General features: G+C 56.5%; 1 protein-coding gene across 1 annotated transcript; it reads left to right on the top strand.

Annotated features, from left to right (window-relative positions):
* Positions 1–1,034: 1,034 nt before the first annotated feature.
* Positions 1,035–4,752, top strand: KLK1 (kallikrein 1; the record flags this gene model as incomplete). The annotated part of the gene is made up of 5 exons (XM_084256994.1): positions 1,035–1,080; positions 2,670–2,829; positions 3,498–3,784; positions 3,954–4,090; positions 4,597–4,752. The coding sequence occupies 5 exons, from the start codon at positions 1,035–1,037 to the stop codon at positions 4,750–4,752; spliced, it is 786 nt and encodes a 261-aa protein (XP_084113120.1).
* Positions 4,753–19,932: the final 15,180 nt, after the last annotated feature.

Genomic DNA, 19,932 nt, shown 5'->3' with positions numbered 1-19,932 from the left:
CTGGCAGCCAGGGCAAAAAGGCAAATACGCCCCTTTCTCTAGGCAGGCTCCCGACATACATCAGAGGCCAGGGACACTGTGAGTTCCTTTGATTTCACAGAAGAGCCAAGAAAATGTGTTGGGAGCCAAAGGGGTTGTCACTGAGGGTACAGTATTCTCACCAGAGACCCAAAAAGGTCATTTTCAAGGTGACCGAATGCTTGAAACATGAATCTGATTCCTGAAGTCCAAATATTTGAGTAGGAGAAGGGTGGAGAGGATGCTCTGGACGCTGGAGGAGCGGAGCGCAGGCTGTGGTCCTGGGGAGGAGGGCCTGAGGTTGAGCACCCAGATCTGTGGGAAAAGAGTGAAGAGAAAATTTAGAGAAGCCACATTGTTTGGGGGGGGGGGGCATTGGATTTGGAAATGCTGGGGAATGTACTCAGGGATACGCCTGAACTTCAAATTCCTAGATATGGGAGGGCTAAAACGGGGTGACTGATACACCATTATGGGGACTTAGATCCCCAGAGTAGGAGTGCAGACCCGGGGTCTGAGGCCAAGGCCCCGTCAGGGCAGTGGGAGCTCAGAGGGTACGCAGGCTCCAGAGTGCAGGGAGGGGGAGCCGAGCCCGCCCTGCTGGCCTTTGAGGCTCCCCTGTGACAGGGGGCACAGCCCCTTGGAGTGCTGGCATCAGGGCCAGTTGTCCTGGTCAGTGAACCCACCACCTCCGGCTTCTCTGCACCCACCTCCACCTTCCCTCCTGCCTCTGTGCCAAGGGCAAGGCCCCAGCAGCCGCAAGCCTGGCCCCGCTGGCTCAGGCCCCAGGAAGGTTCCAGCTTCATCAGGCCCCAGGACACAGGTGCTCACTCTCCCGCCCTCCACAGGACACAGGGGTGAGAGGGGGAGCCCTCCCCCCCCAGCCGCAGGGGCAGGGCCTGGGCACACTTGGGCACCAGCCGGGCAGGGGCGGGCCCAGGGGGCTGAGGGATTTAAAGGCTCCTCAGGGAGGCTCCAGGCTCGAGCTGCTGCCCGCCCTGGACACCCGAGTCACCATGCGGGTCCTGGTCCTGTGCCTGGTGCTGGCCCTGGAGGGGTCTGGTGAGATGGAGGGGGGTGGGGGGAGTGGACCCCAATTCCCTGCTGCCCTCACCTTCCCTGAAGTCATTCCTCTCCCACCCACCCCCACCCCCCATCCCAACGCACTCCAGTCCTGACCTGGCCACCCCTTCTCTCATCCCACCCTAAGTCTCCCCCAACCCTGCCTAGGCTGCACTCCCCACCCAGCTCATCCCCACCTCGCACTCCCCGAGGCCTCCCACCCCCAACCTCGGCCAGCAGGGCGTGGACCATCTCTCTCTCTCTTAGGGGACATCCACCACTTCCAAGTTCTCTCTCACTTGCCCCAGACCCTGGGACCCTGATCCCTCCACCCTCAGGTTCTCAGAGCCCCAAATCCTACCACACCCCAGTGTGGGACTCTTCCTGTCCAGCTGTCGGCTCTCTTGGGGCTCCAGTCCATGCTACCAGCTCCCCCAACCCCCTCAGGGCCCCCGGCCCCACCAGACACCTGCGCTTCTTCCCTGCAGACGGTCTGCCCCACGACCCCTCCCCTGATGTTCGGTTCTGTAGACGCCCCTTCCTTTCGGACTCCCTGTTCTGTGCAGCAACCGCAGGCTTCTCCTCAACAGAGAGCACCAGGACCCCAGGCACACATTCTCTTGCCTGGTAGAACCCCCATCGTCCCTCAAGCTCCGGCTTCTCCACTGAATTTGTCCTGAACAGCTCTGGTGTCTGGGCCCCATTACCCCCAGGCCCCCCAAATCCCCTGGCTCACCTCTTGCCCACCTCCCCTGGCCCCCATGGGAGATTCCCAACCCCACGCCAGCTGGGTGCTCCCCACATTCCCTCACTTCTTGGCCATGGATGCGCCTCCTCCATTCCTGTCCTGACTGCTCTGGAGAGAACCCCAAGTCAGCCGGTTCCCCAGACATGGACTCTCCCCGGAGATCACCCGATCACAGTGACTGCCGCCCGGCCGTCCTCTGCCTGAGCCACGCTGCTGGGACCGCAGCCCTGCTCCCAGGGCACCCCCTCTTAGATATGATTCTGGGTCCAGACCCTCACAAGACCCCTCTCCCATACACCCCTTTCTTTGATCAGGAGCCCCAAATTCTCCCAAGTCTCCCAGCCAAATGCCACCTTCCGGCCCATTCCAGGGTCCCTCACATTACCCCTAAATTCCCAGCCCAGATGCTCTTCCTATCCTCTAGATGTGAGTCCCCATATCTGCTTCCCCCAAGTTTGATCATTTCCCCATACTGAGAGATCTCCTTAACCCCCAAACCTCCCTGGTCTCAGAGGCCCTTGCTGGGGGCACCTTTCCTGCCAGAGAGTCTTTCTCTCGAGAAGCCACAGGATCTTCTCCCCTAGCTCGAGCCACAGTTGCTGATCCCCACGCCCCACGCTGCACCAGAGCTGCCTTGTGCTCCCCTGTCCTGACCCAGGGGGTCTTGCTTTCAGCATTCGTCTCCCCACCTGTCACCATCACCCCACAATCCCAGAGGCCACTGCAGAATTCTGGACTCTTCCCAAACCCCTGGCCTGTCTCCCCAGGCCCCACGTCCTTCCAATCTTAAAGCTCCCTCTCCTGGCCCTACTGTCCTACTGACCCAGCACCCCATCCACAGGTGCGGCGCCCCCTGTCCAGTCTCGGGTCGTAGGGGGCAAGGAGTGTGACAGTCATTCCCAACCCTGGCAGGCGGCTGTCTACCATTATAGCACCTTCGAGTGTGGGGGTGTCCTGGTGCACCCCCAGTGGGTTCTCACGGCTGCCCACTGCATGAACGAGTAAGTATTGAGGGCAGGGGAGCTGGAAGAGTCTGTGCTCCCCCCCGGGGGCTGAGAGCCAGGCCCTTCCTGGGTCACCTCCGGGAGGCTGGGCTGAGGGAGCACAGGCTGGTGCAGGTCACGGTGCAAGGGGGCAGGGCTGGGACTGGGGACCCCGAAGACACCTGCGTGGCTGCCTGGTCCTGTCCCTGTGGGGAATGTCTTTCTGTAGGCCTGTCCCTCCGCCGCCCTGATCTCTGGTCTCTGGGGGGCTGTGTCTGTGCAGGCGGATGTGTTCCCACCTCCCTCTGTCATGTCTCTGGTGTCTGTCACCCCATCTCTGTCCCTCGCTGCCATCACTGTCACTCTGGTCACCTCCACATCCCCCCGTCTCTTGGGGTCACCCCTCTCCCATCACCACTCGGCACCACCCAGGGGGAGTGGGATTGGACCCAAGAAGCAAGAAGACCCCCACCAAGTGTGTGAGGGCGCCTCCCGCCCCAGCCCCTCCCCCTGGACCAGCACCTCTCCAGGGGGCCCTCTGGGGCTGTGGGCGCCTGGAGGAAGGGGGAGGGGAGGAGGTGTGGGGGGGAGGGCAGTGGCCTGGGGCGGGGGGGGGGGGGCCAGCCTCTACTGGGGACCCAGCCTCCTGCCCTCTCTGCTTACCCCTCCTCCCCTTATCTGCACAGCCATTTCCAGGTCTGGCTGGGGCGCCACAACCTTCTGGAGGATGAAAGCACGGTCCAGTTTTTTACTGTCACTAAGAGCTTCCCACACCCTAAATTCAACATGAGCCTTCTAGAAAACACGTTTATCTCCCCGGGAGACGACTACAGCCATGACCTCCTGATGCTCCGTCTGTCACAGCCCGCCCAGCTCACAGACGCAGTGAAAGTCCTGGACCTGCCCACCAAGGAGCCCCGCGTGGGCAGCGCCTGCAAGGCCTCCGGCTGGGGCACCATCAAGCCTGACAGCTGTACGCATGCGCGGTGGCACCCCCAGGAGCCCAGACACTTGGGAGAAGGCTGGGACTTCGGGATGGGAGAAAAGAGGAACTGGGACCCCACGTACTCAGGGAGCAGAGGCCGGGTGGGTTCCGGGGGTCCAGGTGGGTTCCACCCACTCATGGTCCTCCTGGCCCGCAGATTTCTACCCAGACACTCTGCAGTGTGTGGACCTGACGCTCCTGTCCAGCGACATCTGCAAAAATGCCCACAAACAGAAGGTGACAGACACCATGCTGTGTGTGGGGGACCTGGCCGGCGTCAAGGACACCTGTACGGTGAGTCGTCCTCTCCTTGTCCTGGCTTGGGAGCGAGGCAGCTGGGGTCCCCTGTCTGGCTTGTAGCTCCCCGACTCAGCTCTGCCCGTGGGTCCCCACCTTTGATACCCCATCAGGGGTGACCTGATCTCCCTCCTCCATGTCCATTCCACCCTCCTCCCTCTCACACACATGACTGGAGGGGGTCAGAGAAATTTCTTGAAGAGGCAACCGTGACATGAGCCCTGAGGGTGGGAGTCCTGCGGAGGGCCCTGCTCCTCCTCTCGCTCCCCCCTCTGTCCTCCTGGACCCTGCCCCCCACAGAGTCTGCACCCTGATTCCCACCCCCCTTAGCAGGGACCTGAGTCCTGATCCTGTGATGTATCCCCCCACCTTCTCCTGCGAGTGGGCTCTGGGGACGGTTTCTATCCCCATAGCAGGGAGTCGCCAGGCCATCTGTGAGCCCAGGTGTGAGAGCAGGCCACTCCCTCACTTGCTGAGGTCTCACTCTCCTGTATATGTCTTAGGGTGACTCCGGGGGCCCTCTGATCTGTGACGGTGAGTTTCAAGGAGTCACATCCTGGGGCCACTTTCCGTGCGGGAAACCCAAAGTACCCAGCATCTACACCAAAGTGATTGACTACATACCGTGGATCAAGAAGATCATGGCAGACAATCCCTGAGGCCTCCCACCCCCGGCCTGTCCCTGTACCCCGCCTCCCCAAGAAATCGAGTACGCTTCAAATCGCATCATGTTCTCGTGTCATGTAATTCACAACATGTTTGAGGCGCTGAACTTCTGACCCACCCTCCCAACCCCAGCCCCCAGCTCTCCAGTGGGCCTGGCCTGGCCTGCGTGTGCAACCTGGGCTCGGGGGAAGGGAAGGCCTGGGCTAAGTGTAGCCTGACTGACAGTGTTCTGACCCCAAAGGGCAAGTGGGGGTACCCGTGACTTTTATATGGCACAAAGGAAACTGGACAGCAGGGCCAAGAGGAAGCAGGTTTAGGCTCAGGTGCTGACTCGGCAGATTCACATCCCAAAGCTGAGCCCCCTTTCTAGGAAGTCAGGGCTCATAGACACTTTCAGTTTCTACAAGGTTCCGGGTGGGTTTGCCTTGGCAGCTGTACGTGGTCAGATAGGACGCGGCCACATTCTAAGAGGTGAGTCCTTTAGTCGCACACCAAGGAGTGAGTCAGGGGTCAGTAGTCACGGGAACCCCCCAGGAGTCCTGCCTCATGGCGGTACGTGGCCTCACATGAAGCAAGATGCATATCAGGGACTAAGCTGCATCCCAGGAACTGAGCAAAAGGTAGTTACCAAGGTCCCCAGGCTGCTTGTCTCAGGTCACCACGCTGCAGACAGGTCCCCCTGCTCCCCTGGAGCGAGCCGGGCTGGAGGGCTGGGCTCCGGGAGGGTGGGGGGCAGCCATGATTTTTAGTAGGGGAAAGCCAAGAAGGGGGGCGAAGGATGTTCTCGCAAACCCAGCCTTCCTGGGAAGGGCCTGCTGCCCAGAGGGCCGGGGCTCCCTGCAAGGCGGGCGGTGTCCAGCGCACCAGGGTTACTGGGGGGGCAGTGGGGGGACTGGGAGAGGGTGGGGGGCGGGGCTTGAGAGCGCGGGGCGCCGGGGGCGGAGCCTAGTGGGCTGGGGGCGGGGCCCGCCCGGGCAGCAGGCGTGGGCTCAGCCCAGTTGCGTGATCCCTGCCCAGGACAGGAAGGGCAGATACTGACTTGGTGGGGGGAAACAGGGTGGATCGCATCCGCCAGGGTGGGTTCTAGTCCGAGAAGAGGGATTTTGCCCAAGTCCTTGGGGTGCGTGGATCCTTTCTAGGAGGTGGCTCACGGGAGCTGTAGCCCTGACCAGGACGGCGGGGCCAGGCCTGCCACTGCTGGGGCCCTGCCCTTGGCACAGAGGCTGGAGGGATGGTGGGCGGTGGGTGGAGAGAAGCAGGAGGTGGTGGGTTCACTGATCAGGATACCTGGCCCCAGATGCCAACACCCCAAGAGGCTGTGCCCCCTCATGCAGGGGAGCCTCAAAGGCCAGCGGGGGGGGGGGGGCTCGGCTCCCCTTCCCTGCACTCTGGAGCCCCTGCAGCCTCTGTGCTCCCGCTGCCCTGACCTTGGCCTCAGACCCTGGTCAGCACTCAGTCTCAGGACAGTGCGGTCAGGGGGCTGCTGCCCCTCACCACTGCACCTGCCTGAATGCAAGAAGGTGGACTTCGGGGCCTCCCAGGATCAGTTCCCAGCATTTCACAGAGCAGGTCTCGCTGGCCACGCAGGCGACACCGCGATTTCACTGCAGCGCGATGGGGAGAGAGTGTTTGCAGGGCCGAGTCTCCTGCGCACGCCCACGCCTCTGGGCTCCTCACCGCTCCCCTGGGGAGGCCGCACGTCCACCTCAGCGTCCGGCCCTTCCCTGGGCCCAGGGGGCATCGAGGACGCGGCCCTGCGGGCGCTGATGCCACTTTCCCAGGGCAGAGACACCCAGAGGCCTCATGGGGCCGTGGAAGCCCCCACACGTCACCCGTGGGCCTTTCACCTGCACAGAGCCAGCCCGGGTGCCCGGGGTGGGGGGGGCTTCAGGGTATTTTCCTGACAAGTCTCGTGGGGGTCACTGGTCGCTGTCATGGCGGCCGCAGCGGGCCAAGGAGACTGTGCTCAGGGACTCAGGCTCTGGCTCAAGGAGTGTGGCCGTGAGGGAAGGTCCTGGGGCAGCCCTGAGAGAACCTTCATCTCTTGGGGTCCAGGGCTGGGCCCTGAAAACCAGCTCCCCAGTCTCACCCTGTGCAGGACTGAAGCACAGCCCACAATGATCCCCGCCTTCAGGGTTTTGCTGTGCTGGTGAAGGCAGGATTGGGGGGAATGGTGCCCTGGACAAGAAAGGAGGATGCATGGGGAGCCTCTGCTGAAGCGAGGGACGGCCTGAGCGCCCCTCCATTTGGGGCGAGTGTGGGGGGTGAGGAAACCGGGTCTGTGCAGGTGTCTGTGGGAACAGGGAGGAGCACCCAGAGGGAGAGCCCGGGGAGTTTGGGTGCAGGGGGAGGCGCACACTGGCAGGACCTTCTCCAGCAGCAGGAGAATGGGGCGTCCTGAGGGTCCCCGCGGGGCTAGGGGAGCTCCTGTGCTCAGGCCTCTCCCCTGGAAGCTCAGCTCCTGCTGCTCAACCCCCCAGCTCATCTGTGGGGCCTCAGCTGTGTGCCCAGAGCCTGAAAGCTCATGATGTTACTGATGTGCAAACATCAGTGCAAATGTTGGGGGTGCTGGCAGAGACCCCTGACACTGCCCAGGGCACGTGGCATTTCTGGGGCACAGCAGCACTGAGCTGGGGCTCGCCCGGTTTCCTTCCCCCCACCATGGGGTCAGGCATTTGGACCCAGGGGAGGATGGGCCGCAGGATCCCCATTGAGGGGGTTTGCACCCGAGAACACGCATGTGTCGCCCAGGCTGCCCACGACGCAGAGGGGACAAGTTGTGTTTATTGTCCTGGACGGTAAAGGTCGTTGCTGGAAATGCCATCTGTACCGTTGTGGAAACAAAGGTCCCTGACAGAGATGCCAAAGTGCCCTCAGTCAGGAGGGAGAAACGTGTTGATTCCTGTGTCTGGACACACGAGTGACACGTGGGAAATTTTCTGGGAATATCAGAAATATCACGCTTCTCCCTTTCCTGGAGATGTCCTCGCTTTTCCTTCCTTCCGTGTCTTTAGCTGCCTGAGTACAGACTGATGTCTTTGTCCTGACCCTGAGTTCGTGTGGGTGATGTTGGGGAGCCACCTCCGTTGGAGACTGAGTTTAGGTCTGACTTCTCTGTCCAAAGGAGTGTGTGTGTGTGTGTGTGTGTGTGTGTCCTCTGCTTCTCAATTCATCTATATTTTATTTTTTAAATTTTATTATTTTAATTAATTTTTCTTTATTGTTAAGATTATGACTTAATTTTTTTATTTAATTATTTAAAAATTTCTTGTTGTGTGTTTCAATTCCTGGAGCTACTTCCTAATTATCATTTTCATCTACTCACGGCGCACACCCGTCTTAACTGTCCATGTTGCCTACCCATGTGAACACCTGCGCTGAGCTTCCTGCAGCTGGGCCTCCCACCTGCCAGGCCAGGCACAGGTGTCTGCACCATCGGTGCACACGTGTGCGCAGGTCACCTAGCGCGCCGGCTGCCACATCCTTGAGGACAATGAGTCAGCAGAACTCCCAGACCTGGGCCCCTGTGGATGAGCTGGAAGTACCGAGTGACCTCAACAGTAAGCACCCCTGCTTAATATCTGGACAGTTGGGTGATCTGAAAAACCAATACCTAGGATTTCATCCTATCGGAACGTGCCATCTCTGCCTGCGCGCTGCACCTGGACCCCGTGTGTGGCGAGGAAGGGCCGTCAAGCAAGTCCTAGCTTGGGGGGAGGGTTTGGGTGTGGTCCTGGGAGGTGGGGGTGAGGTCTGACCTAGGGGGCTCCATGTGACCTGTAAACTTGACCTGGTGGCCCTGATGTATGGGATCGGCTGCGTTCCAGGCGCGCCTACCAATCAGTGCCCTGAGAAGCTGAGGAGCAGTTGCTTAGAGGTTTGCAGGACAAAGAATTTTTTTTTTAAAGAAAGCGCCCTCAGGGAGAGGTTCCAGGGGGTGCATGCACTGGACTTGGCGTTGAGTCCCCGGATTCCATGCTTGACAACGGCTTGGACTTAAGGTTGGAGGCGCTGTGCTTCGAGAACCATCGGCGGTAGCTCTCGCGCCTGTCCATGGTGACCTCTCCTTTGCTCCACAAGCCCGCGTGGTTTAAATAGCTCAGGGCTCCTGGGGAGGGGGAATGGTTTGAACCCCAGAAATCCACCCGCATCCAGCCTCACCCTTTCTCACCCCACACCCCTCTCCTTACATTCCCGTTCCCACCCAATTCCAGGCTCGGACCCTGGCCCTGCGGAGGACCTGCCCTGCCCACCCGAGGCTCCGCCCCGCCCTGGCTCCGCCCCCAAGGCAGCCCCGCCCCGAGAGGCTCCTCCCTCCCGAGAGGCTCCACCCCCAGTGAGAGCTGCCCTCACCGGCCCACAGCATCAAGGCTCCACCTCCCCAGCACAGGTAGCTGGTCATCAGGTAGTACACCTTCGGCTTTGGGTGCAGTGTCTCACATGTGATCACAAAGAATAGGAGACTGAGGATAATCAGGAAACCTGCAGGGAGGTGAGCTCAGAAACAGACACATCTCTGGACAGGGACCCTGGGACCCAGAGAAAATGAAAAGTCGGGGCCTCCCCGGTGGCGCAGCGGTTGAGCGCTGGGTTGCGAAGCTGCCCGCGGCCTCTGCGGCGCCGGTTCGATCCCCGGCTGCTCCCCGGCCACCGGAGGAGGGTCCCACATGGCGCGCAGACCTCTCCTGCCGCCCGCTGCTCCCCTCAGCAGTGTACTTCGGTCCTTCTGCCTGCTCTGCTCCCCGCTCTGGCTCTGGTGAATTCTCTCACCCTCCCGCACTTCTGACTGTACCCAGTGCATGTGTAAACAGAACAACCAAACAAACAAATAAATAAATAAAAAACATGCCTCTATAAAAAAAAAAAAAAAAAAAAGAAAATGAAAAGTCGGGTGATCTTCTCCCACCCCCCTTGCCAAGCGCATGTATATAAGCCGGGGGGAGAGAGAAAGAGAGCTACCCCCCAACACTCACCCCCCACCGAGAAGGGGAAGTAGAGCCCAGAGAAACATGGTGGGCTGGGGCAGCGACCCGGACAGAGAGCAGGAGATTGCGGTGCTGGGGAGAGCCCGGTCCCCAAGCTGGCACTTACCAATGCTGAGGCTCAGGAAACTGAAAATGGCATCCACTTTGTTAAGGCGGTGGAACATGCCATGGAAGGAGAGTACCATGGTGGAGAGCAGGACCAGACTCAGGGCCATCACCAGCACCATGAAGCCGGTGCTCATGTGCAGGAGAACTGGGGGGAGGGGAGATGCACCAGGCCATTCCCAGATAGTTTCCAAGTTCACCCACCCTCCAGACACCCATGTGCCGCCTACAGACACCCCCCAAAGTTTGCCTATACTCACCCTCAAAATGACCCATTCTCAGTCCCAAAGTGACCCCCAGGCACCCATAAAGGCATCTCAAAATCATCCCCACTGACCAACAAGGCATCCCAATTCAGCCCCACTTACCCTTTAGTCCATCACCAGTGACCCGAATAATCCTTCCCCAAGGCCACCCCATAGATGACCCGAGGCATCCCCACTCACATCCTCAAGATCACCTCACAGAATCACCTCCATCAGTTCTAGAGTCACCCCCAGATGCTGCTCCTACTCCCAAAACATGTCTGACTCAGTATCACTCCCAGGCTGCCCTCAAGGTCATCCAAAACACTTCAGCCAGCATGCGCCATTTCCAAAGTCTCCCTCTCTGCTAAAATCTCTTCCATTCACACCCCAAGGTCCCTTCTTGCCCCTAACACCCCCAAACATCCACCAGAGTCACCCAATTCACAGCCCAAAACCTCACCAAATCACCTCCTTTATGTCCCAGACCGTGAGAAAAATACCCAAATCCCAGAAACCCAATGTTCCATAACCCCAACATACCCACTTGAAACTGATGTTTCTCCAATTTACATTTCAACTATGGCAGGAGGTTCCTCCCCTTCTGAGAATTACCACTCCCTTTAGTCCTTTTCCTACTTGGGCTGCTTCTCAGCAGGGCAAGACTGGTCAAATGAGCTGAGGCTCCATCTGCTCTGCACATCTCCCGCCCCAAACCAGAAACCCACAGATGTACAGAACAGCCATGTGCTCTTGGGACCACATGATCCGGCTTGAAAGCTGACCCTGACAACGCTGGGGAGTGGGGAGGAGGTGCAAGGGGTGGGCTCAGAGGGAGTCATGTGATGCTGGTTGAGCCAATCATAGTGTCTCCAGACCCAGAACATGGTAATTGGCCCAAATATGGGCACATGATCAAAGCCAGCCAATCAAGTTCTGCCCTGGGACTTTGTCAAACTGCAGCTGTCAGGGATGAGCTCTTTCTTCCCTAGTCAAGGGCTTTATAAAGCTGGAGGTGAGTCCTGGGCTCAGCCCCAAGGAGGGCAGGAGAACTGAGAGAATGAACGTGAGAGGGGAAAACACACAGGGAGGGAGAGGAGGAGAATTAAGAGGACTCTGCATCCCTGGCTCTCGTCATCTGGGCACTGCCCTCTCTGGGTTGGGTCGGAAGTGGACACTGGCTGCTCACCCCATCACACATTACCCCTCCTGGAGGCCCTGCCCTCCCACTGCTTCCAGCCCCTGGGCCCTGGCGATGCCACCTCCTCTCTTGGTCCTTCTGGCCTTGGGGGGAGCTGCTCCCCAGCCTTGCCATCCCCTGCTGGGCTTCTCGGCCCTTCGGGAAGCAGCCCTCCAGGTGCCTGTGTTTAGTCCCCTCTGCAGCACCTGCCCTGGGCGCTTGCCCTCCTGGGAGGCCGATGTCTGACTGTGTGGTACCCCAAGAGGAAGCCAACTCGGGCGGCCACGGAGCCACGGGAGCCGCATCTGAGGCCCTGGGAGCCCCAGGCTCGCTGACCTCATGGCTCTCCTCACTTAGGTGTGCACTGACGCTCCTCACTCCAACTAGTTCAGGTGAGACTTCCCAACGACCCAAACCAGCAAAGAGCCAGTGAAGGGCCCTTCCCAGGTTGTCAGGGAGCACATATTCACCACTGTGTGTGCAGCACCCACCAAAATTGCAGCCAAGCACACGCACACACACACACAGAGCATTGGCTATTCACCAAAAGTCTTGAGGAAGAACTAACCAAACCTGAGAAGCAATCACCAAAGGTGGAGAAATCAAAATTTCTGCACCTTAAATAAATTAAAAACTTCATAGTCTGTATGTTATTTCTTTACACTCACCATGAGGCTTGGTACATTGGTAGCATTTAGTGAGTGAAGATTTACCTTTAAAAGAAAATCATGGGGGCCTCCCTGGTGACACAAGGGGTTAAGCACCACACTATGAAGCAATCTGCAGCCTCTGCAGCACAAGTTCAATCCCCAGCTGGCCAGGGAGCAACCCACATGGTACAGCAGACCTCTCCTGTCTCCCCGCTGCTCCCCTCAGCAGTGGATTTCAGTACATCTGCCTGTTCTGCTCCCCACCCTGTCTCTGGTGGACCCTCTCACCCCCACACCTCTGGTCTACACCCCAGCTCTTATATGCACAGATAAATAAATCTTTTTAAAAAAAATGTAAAAGGCAAAGAGAGAGAATGATGGTGGTAAGTTTGGCAATCAAATCATGAGGTAGACTGGGTGTAGGTCAAGTAGGAGGCTTTCCCTCCCAGAAGCACTTGCAGCCTGTTTTACATATGCCCTATAGGCTCTCAGGAGAACCCCTCACAAGGTCCCATGAGACACCCAAGGTTTCCCTCACTGCCCTAATGATCTCCAGAGGCACCCCCCACCCCCAAAGCACCCACAGGCAGCGCAGGCTCCCACTTCCACTCACCCGTGACCCTGCCCAGGTGGGCACATTGGTACTTCCCGCAGTTGCTCCAGATGCTCACGTGGCCCATGTAGGGGGCCTCCAGGTAAGCCATTCGACCGTCCATCACACTGAGGCTCATCAGGGTCGCCAGGGTGCTGAAGACCAGAGCCCAGCCCCGCAGGACGAACTTGCGGTCTTTCTCCCAGGAGGAGGCTAGATTCACGGGGAAAGAACCGAGTTCTGGGGCCTGGATCCACCCCATCCCTCTGCTGCATCCAGCCCCCACCCACGCCACACCTTCCCCACCCACTCCTGGCCTTCCTCACCCCACCCCACCCCCGTTCTCAAACCCCTTCCACCCAGCCCAGCCCCAACCCCAACTCATCTCTCTCTCTGTCCCCATCCTGCGGCCACCTTCACTTCATGTCCAGCAGCATCCGCGCCCATGTCAGCTACCGTGTTGTTCCTGTCCCAAGGTTCAAGCACCACCGCATCCCCAGCTCTGGCTTCAAGCACGTCCTCATTCCCATACATAATCTAGTCCCACCACCCCCATCCGCAGCCCTATTGGCAGCCCAGAGCGCCAACCCCATCCTCCAGGCCCCATTTGCCAAACTCCAGCTCCAGCTCATGCCCCATCCCCATCCTTGATGCAAATCCCAACTCAGGTAAGGCGAAAACTTGCCCCAGGAGGCTGAGACCCACCGTGTAAGCCAGCAGCAGGAAGTATTTCAGAAACTGATGGTACAAATATAGAAATGACCCAAGCAGAGAAGTAAGATTTCAGAAAAATAAAGAAACTCCATGAGAAAAAATGTAAGGCGAAGAAAGAGAAGAGAGCAGAGACCCTACTCAAAGAAATGATAGCTGAGGATAATGATCAAGAGGGCAATTTATCGAGAAGGTTTAGCTCCCATCAATCCTTACACACCCAAAATAGGCCCACATAAATAAATGAAACAGCTCATAACCTATAGTGCTGCAGGGGGCCTTGCTGCCCCAGCCAGATAAGACACTGGCAAGCAGCTAAGCTGAAGGGCCTCACACCATGGGGCTGAAGATTTAACATGCCTTTATTTTTTGTTCTTGGTCATAAAAAGAGAAAAATTTATCAGAAAGTACATAGGCAATAAATTATATGCATCAGTGTACTGCAAATAAACGGCACGGAAAGTTATCTGTTTAGAAAATTAGTTATTAAACAATTTGGCCCACTTGACAATGGGAGACAATTTATTGTACATATCTGACAAGCAATCCAACACAACAATTATAGTAAATTCCTTCTTTTGCTTTTTTAGAAGCTTCATGGGAAAGTTTTTAAATGAAAGTGAACTGTGTTAAGGAGTTTCTAGGTAAAAAAAGTTCTAATAGCTGAGTAGCAGCTGGAATCCTCTGGCTGAAGGCCGTATGAATAAAAGTCTTTTGATGCTTAGGTTTTAGCTGATAGGGATGCATTGGTGGCTATCCACTGCCTTAGGTAATTGTCTAGCTGAAATAATAAGTTTTAGTGTTAGGTTTGGTTTTTTAATCTATTAACCTTGAAGGCTACCGTCTAGCTGGGACCCGTAGGAGCCAGTAGTTTATGGGAATAAAATACACTAATTGTTTCTGCTTTGCACATAATGATGTAATGTTTCTGCTTACTAAAAATAAATAAATAAAGACCTGCTGAGTCTCTCGGCAGAAGATTTTTGCACCCCATCCAGTATCAGTGTCTCCTCAATCCCCTTCCCTTTAGCCCCTAACGTGTCGCCTAGGCCTCCTCATCTTTTCAAGGAACCCCTGACACGACATTTTGCCGGAGGCTGGTCCCCGACACTATAGCAACCCATGGACAGCAGCACAATAAGAGTAGTATGACAGCCATCTGCGCCCAGAAGACCAACCAATCAATCAATCAATAACAATCAGATTTTTTTTAATATTTTAGTTATTTTTAAAGATTTATTTATTTATTTATACAAGAACTGGAGTACAGGCCAGATGCTTGGGAGGATGAGAGGGTGAGAGACAGAGCTTGGGGAGCAGAACAGGCAGACTGATGAAATACACTGTTGAGGAGAGCAGCGGGCGAGACAGGAGAGGTCTGCCACACCATGTGGGATTCTTGCCGGCCGGCCAGGATCAAACCCTCACTGCAGAGGCTGGGGACAGCTTCACAGTGCGGCGCTCAACCACCTATGCCACCAGGAAGACCCACAATCAATCATATTTTAAGAAATAATAATAGAGGGTCCCAGCGTACTACTTACATCAATGATAGATCATTCCAACCAAACATAAATGAGAACGTAATGGTCTTAATTGAAGCAATAAATGAAAGGAATGAAAACACATCCTTTCACGTGCACACAGGACGTCCCCAAGGGTAGATCTAAAGTGGTTTTGTACCTGAAAGAAACCACCCCTAAAACAAAAAGGAAACCTATGGGCGGGAGAGGATATTTGCACCTCACGTTCCCACAGGGGTTAATTTCTTTTAAAAAATATTTTTTATGTATTTATGCATACAAGAACTAGGGTACAGTCAAGAGGTGTGGGGGTGGGGGGTGTGAGAGGATTTCCCAGAGACAGAGTGAGGAACAGGACAGGTGGATTGACTGAAACACACTGCAGAGGGGAGCAGCAGGGAGACAGGAGAGGTCTGCTGCACCATGTGGGTAGCTCCCTGGCCGGGGATCGAACTCGTGCAGCAGTGGCTGCAGACAGCTTCATAGCTTGCATCTTAGCCCCTTGTGCCACCAGGGAGGCCCCCCACTGGGGTTAATTTCTAGCGGAGAATTTGTCCAACTCAACAACAAGAACCTGACCCGATAAAAAGTGAAAGCAACATCCACGTGGACATGTCTCCAGGGAACACATGCGGCTGGCCTGCGGGACACCGCTTAGTATCAGGGAGACACAAATCAAAACCACACTGAGATCCCACTTCACCTCTCTGGGAATGACCCCATATCAGGAAGCTCGGAGATGACGAACGTTGGTGGGATGTGGAGAACACTCACCAAGAGAACACTGCTTGGCTACTTGAGAAAATGAAATAGTGCCTTTGGGGGCTTCCCTGGTGGCGCAAGGAGTTAAGTACAGCACCATGAAGCTATCCGCAGCCTCTGTAGCATGAGTTCGATCCCCGGTTGTCCAGGGAGCAACCCACATGGCGCTGCAGAGCTCTCCTGTCTCCCCGTTGGCCCTCTTAGCAGTGTACTTTGGTCAATCTGCCTGTTCTGCCCCCCACTCTGTCTCTGGTGAATCCTCTCACCCCCTGCACCTCTGGCCTGTACCCCAGCTCTTGTATGCATAAATAAACCTTTAAAAAAAGAAATAGTGCCTTTTGGACCAAAGGGGATGACGCTGCATGAACTAAATCAGAAAGAAGATAGTTATTGCCAGATGGTTTCACTTGTTTGTGGAATATAAATGACCAGAGACAAATAAGTTACATTCCAAAAATTACAGTGGTGGCTGGCGGGGGTGGGGGAGACTGGAGTGGGACTGACGGAGGGAAGGTGATGGCTCTTTGGCGAGTGAAGCATGTGCGTAAAAGGAGGTGTGAAATTGTAGCCCCCAAATGACATAGTTATGTAGACAATTGGCACATCAATCAAGTTCGCCACGGCTGCATACACTCTTTGGGACGTCTGCACCCCTGCTATCTTAAGCCCTTCTCAAGCGGCAGCTGGGTCTGCTGAGCCCAGATTGGGGATCTTTGGAAGCAGAGTCCCTGAGGTCTCAGGCAATGTGAAGAGAGACCAAGGATGCAGGTGAGCAGGAGGGGGTGGACTCCAGAAAGGAATCCAAGGGTGAAGTTGATTCAGAGACACCTGGGCAAGGAGTGGGATGGAGGCAGGTAGGACGAGCAAATCATCAATCCGGACCTCGAGAAACTGCAGGCACTGAACTCAGAGAGGCTGGTGACCCACCCCAACCCACCCCTACGCTGTCCTGAACCTCTCAGACTCAGTCATGACCTGTTCTTGACAGTCTTGACCCTGACCACACCCCACACTGACCTCACCCTCACCCAACCCAAGCCCCATGACACTCACAAGCGTCTGAGGCCACCGCTGACATCCTAACCTCCTGGAACCCCTCCAACTGCCATAGAACCTCTCCCCACCCCTAGCTGCTGATGAGACAGAAGAATCGAGGCCTTTCTGTGGACAGTTCAAGAGACCAAGAAACACAGAAGCAGAGGAAGAGAGATCTAAAGGCCAAGGGGCAGCGCCTGGACCCCAGAGAGACCTATGGACTTCTAAGTGGCTGTAGGCATGCCTGGAGAGAGGGGCTGAGACAGTTGGCTGGCTGTTGAGTGCATCTGGGGACTGACCATCCCCTGTATCTCCACATGTCCCAGACACCCCAACCCAGCCATGAGCATGCCCAGCCTGGTTTCCTTCCAGCAGCTCCCAACAACACTCAAGACCAGGTCCAAGACCCTTTGTCAGTTACCAACAGGACCCAAGATCCTCCACCTATTAACTACAGTAGCCAGGTGAATTTCCAAGACCCTCCACCAGCCAACGAACACCAGGTCAGTGACCAGGATGCACCGCCCAGCTCCCACAGTCACCGGGTCAGTTTCCAAGGCCCCCTACACGCCAACAACCACAGGGTCAGTACCCAGGATACACAGCCCAGCTTCCACAGTCGCCGGGTCAGTTTCCAAGACCCCCTACGTGCCAACAACCATGGGGTCAGTACCCAGGACACACCGCCCGGCTCCCACAGTCACCGGGTCAGTTTCCAAGGCCCCCTACGCGGGAACGACCGCAGGGTCAGTACCCAAGACATACTGCCCGGCTCTCACAGTCGCCGGGTCAGTTTCCAATCCTCCCTCGCCACTATCCACGGTCATCAATTCAGTACCCCAGGCCCTCCGCCACCCACTGACCGCCGGCTCAGTGCGCAGGACACACAGGCCAGCACCCAGAGCCGTCGGGTCAGTTTCCAAACTTACCAGCCCATTACCCACAGTCATCGAGTCAGCATCCCAGGCCCTCTGCTGGTCAACAGTCACCAGGTCAGCACCGAGGACACAAGATCTGTCACCCAGAGTCCTCGGGGCAGTGTCCAAGGGTCTGCGTCCATTACCCAGAGCCCTTGGGTCAGCATCCAAGGCCCCTTGCCAGCTAGCAGTTACCACATCAGTATCCAAAATACTCCGCCAACTAAAGGTCGCAAATTCAGCTCTGAGGACATGCTGTCCCCTACCCAAAGTTGTCAGGTCAGTTTCCAAGACATATCTTCAGTTATCGACGGTCTCCAGTCCAGTTCCCAGAAGGTCTCGCCGATTTTCCAAGCTCGCCTTCTCTCCCTCACCGACACAGAGCCAACTGCCCGCAGCAGTGAAGTCAGCACCGAAGGCCAACAGCCGACACCTCGGGGCTCCCATTCAAGCCTCCCACACACTGTATCCCCACTCCAGTCCAAAGCCACAGTCTCTGCCCTGTTAACTCTGAGGCCCAGTACCAAGAGCGACGAAACATTGATCAGCACTTCCCAGAAGGTTTCCAAAGCCTCTGTGGGCATTTTCCAGCTTGACCAGAGTAATCCAGACAGCACCCACTGCTTACCACCCGTCATCAGCAGAGAGGGCGCTCCGTTCAGGTGAGAGGTGAGGTTCTGGCAGTAGATGGGGTTCTGGGCTAGAATCCTGGGGGAAGGGCCAAAGTCATAGGGCAGAGACCAGAGCACGGCCAGTATGGCAGAGACTGGAGATGGTGTTCCCGGGAATAGGGCCGGGATCTGCTGCCCGCCACTATCAAACAGCCAACAGGCAGAGCCAGGAATGGAATCCAGAAGCGGTTTTATTCTTCACATTGCGGGCCATCGAACAGAGAGAATGGAAGGACTGTTCTGCCATCTCATCTCGAATTGGCCTTTTTTTTTTTTTAATTTTTTTAAAAGATGTATTTATTTATGCATGCAAGAACTGGGGTACAGGCCAGAGGTGTGGGGGGTTGAGAAGATTCACCAGAGACAGAGCAGGGAGCAGAACAGGCAGAATGACTGAAATACACTGCTGAGGGGAGCAGCGGGGAGACAGGAGAGGCCTGCCATGCCATGTGGGTAGCTCCCTGGCCGGCTGGGGATTGAACTCATGCTGCAGAGGCTGTGGATAGCTTCACAGGTTGAGTCTTAACCTCTTGTGCCACCAGGGAGGCCCCTTGAGCTGGCCTTTTTATAAAGAGTTAAACAATGGCAGTTTTTCATAAGCAAGCAGCTGGTCAGAACAACCCGACATGGCTGATGCTCTTGGTATGCGTCATGTTCAGCCCCAGCGTTTGTTAACAGCTTCTGGGTTTCCTCAACCCTGGTGCATCTGATGGCGTCAAGGTCCAGCACTCACTGGGGCATCTCCCGGACAGGAGTCTCCGTTTCAAAGCAAGAGCTTTAGTTTGATGGATACAGATGACTAGCCAGACAGTGAGCCCGTGCGGCCCGGGCCAGGTGTGCAGTTTCCAGGACTAGGTTAGGTGCCCTTCCTTCCCTCCCTGGCCCCCATCAGTTGGACTTAGGGCATGGAAACCCCAAGTTTGAACCTAGAAGGCAGGACCTGGGAAATCTGGGCACGAAGGACAGACATAGGGAAGATAAAGTCTGGAGCTCCTGGTGCTGGGTGGCCTCAGTCTGACATGGTGGTGTGTGATCTGCTGCAGGTCTTGGTACGAGAGTAGACGCCATTCTCAGCTATCCATAGGCTGGCGGTTGCTACATGAGGCCAAGAAGATCAGCCACAAGATCAGCCTGGCACTGGGCCTGGCTGGCATAGTGGTCATTGGCCTCATCTGTCTGGGCCAGCCCTGGCTCCATTTCCAGGTGCCACTGAGGCCTCCTGGCCACGCTGCTGGTCCCCTGACCTTCCACATCACCACTATGTTCTACATGCGGTGTCCCGACGTCTCCTGTATGCATGAATTCGACAAAAATGCTTGTAAGGCTGCTCCGTATCTCCATTCCTGGTGCTCCTGGCTGTTCTTTGTCCTAGGGATCCCTTTCTGCCTTCCCAGCGATGGCCCTTTCTGCCCCAGGACCAGCGGTGTGATCCCTCCCCTCACCATCTTAACCCTGCGGCTGTACCAGATATTAGCTCTGTCACCTGACATTAGCTTTTACCATGTCAAGCTGGCTCCTCAATGCCTGCCCCACCTCTCGCTGCCCAAGAACCTATCCTCACTGCTCTAGAGATGTCTCCCCAATGCCTCCCCCGCCACCCCTTCTCTAGAGCCCATTTACAATGTTCTTAAAATGAGGATGAAGAATTTGGAGGGGAGGGTATAAGAGTAGGCCCACACTCGCTGAGCCCCTCCCCCATGCTGGGGCCTGAGGGCCTGTCTTGGCATTCCTGGTTCTCTTCCTTTCCCAGACTTGCTGGACTTTGCCTGGGCCTTCTTCCTCATTGCCAGCATCTCC

Source organism: Talpa europaea (assembly GCF_964194135.1).
Source record: "Talpa europaea genome assembly, chromosome: 16".
NCBI lineage: Eukaryota > Metazoa > Chordata > Mammalia > Eulipotyphla > Talpidae > Talpa > Talpa europaea.
The sequence above is the reverse complement of the archived record's forward strand: the minus strand, read 5'-3'. Positions and strand labels throughout refer to the sequence as shown.